The sequence below is a fragment of the Micropterus dolomieu genome, linkage group LG18 (genome assembly GCF_021292245.1).
Source record: "Micropterus dolomieu isolate WLL.071019.BEF.003 ecotype Adirondacks linkage group LG18, ASM2129224v1, whole genome shotgun sequence".
Lineage (NCBI taxonomy): Eukaryota > Metazoa > Chordata > Actinopteri > Centrarchiformes > Centrarchidae > Micropterus > Micropterus dolomieu.
In genome coordinates this window covers 15,905,185-15,914,342 of record NC_060167.1, presented here as the reverse complement: position 1 = coordinate 15,914,342, position 9,158 = coordinate 15,905,185, and the positions used below count along the sequence as shown (strand labels likewise).

The 9,158-nt window shown below is 39.2% G+C and overlaps 2 protein-coding genes across 8 annotated transcripts in view; one reads left to right on the top strand and one right to left on the bottom strand.

Moving 5' to 3' along the window:
- The window catches only part of LOC123986897 (bone morphogenetic protein receptor type-2-like), a 9,630-nt gene extending 7,031 nt beyond the window's left edge, over nucleotides 1-2,599 (bottom strand). The window contains exons 1-6 of one of the 3 annotated variants that reach the window (XM_046075313.1): nucleotides 2,456-2,599; nucleotides 2,054-2,245; nucleotides 1,703-1,867; nucleotides 1,252-1,353; nucleotides 539-633; nucleotides 195-380 (exon numbers count right to left, since the gene is read on the bottom strand). In XM_046075313.1, coding sequence (XP_045931269.1) covers nucleotides 195-380; nucleotides 539-633; nucleotides 1,252-1,353; nucleotides 1,703-1,867; nucleotides 2,054-2,245; nucleotides 2,456-2,492 — 777 coding nt within the window. In that variant the 5' untranslated portion in view covers nucleotides 2,493-2,599. Of the gene's footprint in view, nucleotides 1-194; nucleotides 417-538; nucleotides 634-1,251; nucleotides 1,354-1,702; nucleotides 1,868-2,053; nucleotides 2,246-2,455 lie in introns of all 3 variants that reach the window. The other 2 variants (XM_046075312.1, XM_046075315.1) reach the window with 2 other exon arrangements.
- A 1,015-nt stretch (nucleotides 2,600-3,614) lies between these two features.
- LOC123986898 (cell division cycle-associated protein 7-like) lies at nucleotides 3,615-8,442 on the top strand. 5 transcript variants are annotated; one of them, XM_046075317.1, is made up of 9 exons: nucleotides 3,648-3,897; nucleotides 3,988-4,116; nucleotides 4,408-4,761; nucleotides 5,090-5,185; nucleotides 5,336-5,485; nucleotides 5,888-6,031; nucleotides 7,492-7,700; nucleotides 7,998-8,134; nucleotides 8,282-8,442. In XM_046075317.1, exons 1-9 carry the CDS (start codon nucleotides 3,895-3,897, stop codon nucleotides 8,296-8,298), a joined length of 1,239 nt encoding a protein of 412 aa, XP_045931273.1. In that variant the 5' UTR covers nucleotides 3,648-3,894; the 3' UTR covers nucleotides 8,299-8,442. The 5 variants fall into 5 exon arrangements, with proteins under 5 accessions (XP_045931275.1, XP_045931272.1, XP_045931273.1 ...); XM_046075318.1 differs by having other exon boundaries at nucleotides 3,667-3,897; nucleotides 7,492-7,641; XM_046075316.1 differs by lacking the exon at nucleotides 8,282-8,442 and having other exon boundaries at nucleotides 3,634-3,897; nucleotides 7,998-8,275.
- The last annotated feature ends 716 nt before the right edge of the window (nucleotides 8,443-9,158 follow it).

Sequence of the window (9,158 nt, the reverse complement as noted above, 5' to 3'; positions counted from 1 at the left end):
GTGTCGGTCTGTCTTTTGGTGCTGAGCAGGTAGTGTACAGTGTGTTTTTAGAGCTTTTTTGACGGAAACAGCTGCTTGCTACAACTGAAAACAACACTGTGACAGCAGTGAGAGAGCTGCACATTCCTCTGTTCTGTCTCCTTTTCCTTGAATAACTGAATAAATTTTCCTTTAACGACTCACATGCCACTCACATTTTCAGCAAATTGCAGGACAATGAGCCAACTGCCTCCATCCGGTTTCCACCCAGTGCCCAGGAAGTCAACAATCCCAGCATGCTTCATCAGTGGTAGCTCATAAACCTCCTTCTCTGCAGTAAATATATGTTTCCAGCCTGCAGGGAAAACTTTCACGGCCACCATTGATCCCTGATATTTCCCCTGCCAAACAGTTGCAAAATGCCCATGGCCCACAATCTAAAAAATGTACGAACATTCAGGTAAGATAACAGTACATAGTAATATATATCACACAATGTATAATTTACCAATATTTTGCACACTGCTACAGTATAAATCTACCTGAAAGCTGGACATACCTGCTGTAGTTCAATGTTAGCAATGTCAATCTCAGAGGTTTTTGAGGTTTGGCAGGAACATGGTGCTGAGACACTGTCAAGGGAGGGTGGACTCTCTGGAAAATAAAGCAGACAGGCCTTGTATTAACACTCGCTCACTGAAGGTAATGTGACACTGCAATAAAGTCACAAACAAGCCAGACTGAATAGCCACAGGAAAAGAAAACACAGAAATGTGATGATCTGAAGAGTAATAAACAAAGGACAGAGGTAAAAGGGAGTGAAACAGCAGAGATAACCATCAAGGTTAGTCCAACAGAGAGAAAGAAACAGTTCCAAGGTCAAACACAGACATCATGAGAACTTAATCTGAGTTTAGAAAATGTTGAAACAAGAATGTCCTTTGAGAATCAGAGAGGGTGTTTTTAAGGGCAACAATTTCACAGCCTGTAACTCAATGTAAAAGCGCTGGATTTATTCTAGTTTAATTTCCACTTTCTGCTAATGCATTCAGTAAGGCAAATCAACACATTATTAGCAATAGCAACAAAATTGTTTCCCTTATATTATGTCTGTTTAATCACTGTGACATAAACAGATGTTGGGACACATACTGCTATAATGATGCAATGAGGACAGTCAAATTGAAAAAAAAGAAAGAAATTGTAGTGAAAATAATTCCTGTACAATTTTTTGCTATGCCATCTTAAAGTTGAAAACAAAAAGGGCCTTACTTTTCTTTTTAAAGATGCGTCTCCATTTGGCAGCAAAGATCATGAAGCACAGGACGAGCAAGAATCCTATCAGAATTACTACAGTTGTTTTCACTATTTCATCTAGGAAGAAAGCACAAAGTGTGTGTTAATATTATCTGTGAATGATGAATACCATTTTTGAGTCATTCAAGTGTATTTATTAGCTTGAATGTTTCATGTTTCAAGAGCAAATGTGATATTAGCTGAAAAAAGACTGGACAATCTTTGTAACCTTGTGTCAAATTTCAAATTAAAAGAGATAAGACAATGGTGGTTTATCTGTTAAAAAATACACATCTTTTGAAACAATAATAACATTTTTGTGATGAAAAGAAATACTTCACTCTGGTATACTGTCAGAATATTTCTTTCACCATGTGGGTTGCAAGTGAAATTCAATGATTAGTTAGCAATCTTATTATTATCATACCCACAGAGTAAGAGTAGTGGAGTCGAAGCTCGTCCGACTGTGTGGTCCAAGTGATGTTGCTGTTGCAGAGGTCTGTGTTGCACACGCACTTAATGAAGAGGCCGTTGAAGCGTGTTTGTGCCCTGCAGATTGCATCTGGGCAAGACTTTTCGACTATATCACAAGCTGCAACAGAAAAATCAGTAACACATTACAAAATGATTAAAACATTAGAACCATAATAACCCTGTAGACTCATCATTAACCAGTTTCAGCCCGGGAAATATGATTAGATTTTACGGAATGGAATCCAGACTGTGCAGACTTATACAGATGTACTAGTCCACATATCTAAATTTTACGGATTCTTACCGAGAACGTCAATCTCTGGCTGGCCATTGATGATCAGAAAATAGCCCACACAGCATTGGGTGTTTTCACAGAGCTGCACTGACTCACTCACGTTGCCAGCAGTTGTGTATTTGTTGTTCTGGGGAGTCACTTGGAATGCACAGCGTCTCTTCTGAGGAAAGGAATGGCTGGAGATACATATAAAGATGTATTCTGGGAGGAAGAGCAAAGACAAACAGCTGCTGAGGATGTGCTTTGATGTAAGTCAAGATGTGCATTTTATTAGGAGCCACAATATTCCCTTTAACACCTTTAGACACAACAGTTTACTGCTGTCCCAGACTGTGAAATTTCTATTATCAGCTATCAAATTGAAAATTAGAGGCTATTAAATGATTCAACATACATGTGCAATGTACTTACCCACAGCCAAAATCAGCTGCCACCGCTTCAGTATCATGGTCACTCTGTCCCTCTGTCTGTCAGCTCAGCCCAGATCGGCCACACAGGAAGTGCGTATATCAGTCCGAGAATGTGAGAGGAGTTTCCCACGTTTCCAAGCATCACTCCCACTGCCACACACCTGCATGCAAGACATGCTGACTGCTATAATGGGCTGTGGGAATACAGAACATTTACCAACATTTCAGGAAAACTGAGTCTGGTCAGGAACAACATCCATTGATTGTTTTTATTGTCTTTAGCCTAAAAAATAATGGGAAGCCAATTATGCCAGAAAATAAGAGAATAGAAATTTTAAGAGAATATTAGAAAGACAATAATTACAAATACAATTTGATGTTTTAATTAAGGCATAGGCCACTTAATCAAACTTATGACATTCCAAATTTTATTCTCTAGAGTTAAAATTACAATATATTATGACTTGAGTCAAAATACAAGGTTACAAGATACACAGGGCGGATTTATTAGTAGATGTACAGTACAGTAAACTTAAAGCGAGATAGTTCAAAATGTCCATTGCTGTGTCAAAATGATGAGATAGTTTGAATTATTGAAGACATTGGTGACCTGCTTTCCTCTGGTGCCATCAAGAAGTTGTCATTTGAGGCTTTGAGTGAAATGTTTTGACAAGTAGCCTACTGAAATATAGTACAGAAATTAATGTCCCTGCCCAGAGGATGAATCCTACTGATTTTAGTGATACCCCCTGAGGTTTCTTCTAGCACCAGCACAAGGTCAAATACTACCTGATGGCATTCCCATCCAACTTCGATAACTAAGATTATTAACATGATGAATGTCATACCTGCTAAACATCATAATTTCAGCAGTGTGTTATTGTTAGCATTTTAGCCTGCTGATGTTAGCATTTAGCTCAGCCACAAAGAAAGGCCAGCATGACTGCAGAATCCTACTATCTCACATTTTGTCTGAAAAAGTCAGGATTCTGACTTTCTTAGTTTTAACTTCAAGTCAAATGTAATGTAATTTTTCTAATTTCTACATTTTGACTTACTTTGATTTACTATACATTTTTAACTTATCGCCCACTTTCTCTGGCATAGAGTGGCCTTCATAAAACAAAAGTGTTCTGGAAGACATTTTTTATTTTATTTTGACTGTTAATGATGCATTTCATATGGATGATTTCGAAGAGCAACAATTACACCCACATTTTCACAGTTAAGTTAATAATAACTATTTTTGTATCTTGAAATTCTGCACGTGTTCCAAGTTTAGAAAGCGACATCGCCCGAGGTTAACGCTGTACATTGGTGCTCCCCTGAACTACAAAACAAGCGCGCCCAATTTCCAATCAGATTAATTGGACAGGTAGTTGCGTGCGGGCGAAACTAGCTAAACTTCAGGAGCTGCAGTCCACTGACGTCAAGAATAAAATGGTATAGTAACTTCATTTTAATTATTTACCACGCTGAATTCGTATTACACATGAAATCATCATGTTTAAGCCAAGTTATATCTCTCTTCAGGCAGGAGTTTTAGGAATGCAGTCCTTTACAAAAGAGCTAACTTTAGCTGATGTTTTCGCCGAGGACTCTGAAAATGAGCGAACATTTTATGGATTTTCTGACAGCGAACTCAGCGACCACTGCAATGAGGTGAGCAGTAATTTGACCTTCAAGTACTTTATGCCTTCATATTGCCGGATTGGGAAAGTAAATATTGTCCTATGAATTTGATCTAATTGTAATAGGCACGTGTTTTTGTTTATGATATAATGCTGTCAAATCAGGAATATTAATTACCTTGTAGGGATTTGTCACTTCATTCATGTTCACTTAAATGCAGCTAACAGACGATGTTCTAATAATTAATGTGAAAACGATAGTGTAAGAGATGCATCACTAGTAAAATGGGAAATGATGAAATTATCTCTATATGTCAATCAGAATTCAAATTTGGAAGATGAAGCCCAGCCTGACCTTTTCCCCAAGGAGCAGAAAGCCACATCCAAACCATCTTCTGGTTCCCAAACCTTCAAGCTGAGGGTTGCTCTCTGCTCCACTGCTTCTACCATGCACTCCAGTGACGATGAGGGCGCAGAGGAGGAAGAAAAGATGACAAAACAGAGAGGGGTGAAGAAGGCAGGAAAGACCAGTGGGGCAAAATTAGTGAAACATGTTAAATTTGAGGATGAAGAGACCCCAGTGGCTCCTGAGGAGAGCGGATCTGATTCGGCAGAAGATGTATCGGATTCTTTCCTGGCCAAGAGACAACAGAACATCAAGGCCAACAAAGCAATGGTAAACCAGAAAGACACATACAGTATAGTACTATTTGAAAATTGACATATCCATGTTTATTTAAAGCTGTGCTTAAAAATGACAAATTATTGTAATTATGTCACAAGAATAATATACAGAGGCACACCTTGCTTTTAAAAGTGTTTAATGTTTTTTTGATGGTGCATAGTGCGTACACATTGCCACCAGGCTAAACTGTACAGATTGGGGCTGGTGACATTGAAAATGTTGTTACATTTGTTTTGAGTGCTGGAAGATTTGCTCTGACTCAAGATGTTTGTCATCTGCCATGTCTCTAATCCTTTTTATCCTCCCTGTTTTTTAACAGTTGGCCCAGCTAATGGCAGACCTTTACAAGATGCCAGGAGGTGCAGGGCTACTGAAGAAAAAAGCAGGCAAACAGAAGACAAAAGAGAGAAGTTCTGTGAGTAGAAGATGATGAAAAATGCTTCACAAACCAGTGAGTTTTATCCCAAGGTCGATTGTTAATATTCAGTAAGAGGGATGGTGGACTGAAAGTAAGACCCCCCCCAATATACCCATGCATGGTGATTTTATCCAACATCACTTGCAGCGTCCACCATGCTCCGGTGCAGCTGGAAGAGGGAGGAAGAACCCAGAGCGGGTGACTCGCAGACAGACCCGCTCTATGGGGGGAGGTGCAGATCCTTCAGCACCTAAGGAGGAAGAACTGGAACTCAGCTTGGAGGAGGAGCTGCTGGAGGTCGGCTCTGCCATTTATCAAAGACCAGTTGACAGGACAAGTTTTCACACAACAAATTGCATTGTTGTTTTGTTTTTAACAGTAAAATAAGAATTTTACATGGGTTTTATTGTGCATGTGTTATACATACTCTTACTTTATTTACTTTCAAATTTGATCTCAGGCAAGAAAATGTAATAATCTCATGTGAACATATTGTGTGACATGACCGCATGACTTGCTGTAGGATTTTGCATGGATGTATTCACAAAAGATGAGTAATGAGAGTGAAAACTGTAACCTTTTTATATTTGTATTAATATGTTGTGACTTCCATTTCTCTATTTTATCATATAATAGAGTATCAATTTACGTGTAAAACGTCTAGCTAAGTAAATCATTATTTTCATCTTTGTGTTCCAGGTACGCCGAGCCCCACAGCGACGTGGCGCCCCACGACCTAATCAGTGCAAACCTCATTTTATCCGTCCTGTTGAGGACATCACAGAGGCTGAGCTTCAGCTGGTCGCAGATAACATGACTGAGAAAGTCTACAACAGAGTCACAGTGAGTTGTCAGCCTGACTGCAGTTCTTTCACAGTATATTGGGAAAAAATTTGCCAATATCATGTTAGTTTGTAGCAAAATGAGTTAAGCCAGCTACCACTAACAAGATCACAGTGGCAACTTTGGTTCAGAGTCCTGATATTTGAGGAAGAACTGCTGAAATCATCAGGAGTCTTATTTATAAATGGTGCGTACGTACAAAACAGGGCTGGAAACGTGCGTACGCCACTTCCCAAGCAAAGGTTGTGATCTATAAAAAAACAGACTTGACGGGAAAATGTGCGTCCCGTAAGTAAACTCTGAACCATGTGTACGCACATAAAGAGGAGAAATTAGAAACGGCGACTCACATGGCAGAAGGATGAAACTGTTTGAAATGAATATGCCTACTACTGTGTAAAATATATCGAAATATTACCTCTGAGTATTGTAGGCTTAAAGCCTTTCTAAATAATCAGACACTCGTTTGATTGATTTTTCCCTGAAGTGTGCAATAAAAAAACGTAATTTAAGATAATTTGCAGTGCACAAAAAGAACCATGACTGAGCATAATAAACACAAACAAGATATCTGATTCTGCAAAAGAACACCTCAGATACGTTTAATCAGGAATCATATTTATTAATAGGCCTACTTGCATGCATTGAAATTTATTGTCATCAATAATGTGAACAGGAGGACAAATTATATTTTAAATTGATGCCGTTTTCAGTGCGTCAGTCGAGCAAATACGAGAGCATAGTTCATGTATTGTTATCACATGTTCGTTTCCTCATGAGCCAAACGCTGTGCGCCAGAGTGGATGTGATGCGCTGCTTGTAAAAACATTATTATATTGTCATTTACAACAAGTCACAGCCTATTTCTTTTAACTCATCGCCAGCCTTGTTAAGTGAGTGGGGTGTTTGTGTAGCCTAAATAAATGTTTAAACACAGGTGTAATGCATTTGGTTGACTCTTTTCAAATGGGGGAATCCAAATTAGTACCTGGGTCATCCAGTCTTGCGTGTGTGTGTGTGTGTGTGTGTGTGTGTGTGTGTGTGTGTGTGTGTCCCTCCGGTCAGTGACGTCACTACTCAAGAGGGATGCCCCTTCCTGCAGTTTGGTTATAAAGGAGTGGTACTCCGGTGCCCCTTTTCCTCCAGTGCACAAGCATGCGTGTATGTTCGCGTTTTACCCACCAAACATGCTTCAGCTTCACCAAAAGGAACGTCATTGTCACACTGAGTTAAATTTCGTTTTGTAGCTTCTCTGTCAGAATTTGCCTCCTTTTCTCCATGCAGTGATTATGTTTTAATATTAATGAGATGCGTTTCACTGACCATTTATAGGCAACTTTGGGCGTTTGAAGGGTCTGACATAGAGCTCCCTTACATGCGGCACATTTCAAGTTGATTGGGATTTATAAAGGGAACGTGTGTGTGTGTGTGTGTGTGTGTGTACACGTACGTGTTGTCAGGGCTCCACGTGTCATCAGTGCCGTCAGAAAACTGTCGACACCAAGACGTGCTGCCGCAGTGAGGACTGTCGGGGGATTCAGGGTCAGTTCTGCGGGCCGTGCCTGAGGAACAGATACGGAGAGGATGTCAAGAAGGCGCTGCTTGATCTGGTTGGACTGCTGACACGCACCCTACACCTGTGCAGATGCACATTATTTCAGTATTTAATGTCAGTAAGGGGAGGGTTTAACACAGATGCAGTTTAAAATGGCTCTGTCTCTTTTGCCTAGATTCAAGTCCAACACTTGAGATTTGACTTTGAATATTGGATCTTATGGTTATGTTATGTCACAAGGGGACACACAACCTCTGTGGATGATTAGAATATCCATGGGTTATATAAAGGCTTTGTCTCTCTGTGCTGTTCATTTCACAGTAGTACTACCTGTACTGTAAAGTTAAACTTTTAATTTGTCTTTCTAATACCACTTACTTTAGTGTTTTAACGATTTGGTTCTCTCCTCAGGATTGGAAGTGCCCTCCCTGTCGTGGCATTTGCAACTGCAGCTTCTGCCGCCAGCGTGAGGGCCGCTGCCCGACTGGCATCCTGTTCCCTCTGGCTCAGTACCACGGCTTCTCGGACGTCCACTCCTACCTCAGCAGGTGGTTTTGATAAATTCAGGTGTCGACTAGTGACTACTGTAAAAGCAACATCCAAAAAAAAACTTAAAATTGTTGCAAATCCACCTTACTGAGGGACAGGAAGTGTTTGAACTGACAAACATTTACAATGTATTTTGTCTCCTACAGCCTCTGTAACAAACTGAAGAGTGAGGATAACGATGTAGAGTGACATCAACACTAGGGGGAGCACTTGATAAATTCTCTTTTTCTTTGAATTAAAGTTTAGTCTTTAAGTCGTAGTAAAATATAAACCTGTGATTTTACATGAATAAAGTATTTTTTGATCAGCTGTGTGTTTGTGTGAGTGAGACATTTGCAAAGAAATGAGACAAAATATATTTATAGTTTTAATCCAGCTGTTGGCATTTGCAGTAGTTGTATACACACTATAAAATCCCTTATTTAAAACGGGGGGGAAAAAAAAAAAAAATAAGAGCACTTGTTGTCCGATGAACTTAAATCTATAGCGTTACAAAGGAGTTTTTAAACATAGATTTTGACATAATACAAGTTACAATTATCTTTCTAAAAATAAAGCACAATTCTGAACCAAACTATTTCAACAGGTGAGAAACATTTCAGGAAAGAAATCTTGACATCTTAATATATTTTGCAAGGTATTTGGACAACAAAGGGATGTGTGTCCAAGGTTTGCCTCAAGCTGGATATTTTCCAGTTAGAACTTTTAACATAATGCATTACAAGAGTAAAAAAATATTAGAAAGTTCATGGACCAAAGAAAGATTTCCTAGCCTTGCTTATAAAATGAGTATGAACCTTTGGTTTGAGCTTAAATATTTATGCTGTCTGGACATTATTACAAAATACACTCTGACCAGATATGACTGAAGAGGAAACGCTTTTCCACACAGAACGCTACTGCAAGGCAAAGTATCAGATGATATGAAGTATACCACAGAGAAGAAAATATGTACTGTAATGTATCTGGACTGTATAGAATACATTATTCTATGACAGAGGCTCTTAAGTTTACACTAATTAT

What these genes read in the sequence shown, in the direction of transcription:
- LOC123986898 (XM_046075316.1), top strand. An exon ending in TCAAGGCCAACAAAGCAATG is followed by an intron (nt 4,762 to 5,089) that starts GTAAACCAGAAA and finishes GTTTTTTAACAG; the next exon opens with TTGGCCCAGCTAATGGCAGA. An exon ending in AGACAAAAGAGAGAAGTTCT is followed by an intron (nt 5,186 to 5,335) that starts GTGAGTAGAAGA and finishes CATCACTTGCAG; the next exon opens with CGTCCACCATGCTCCGGTGC.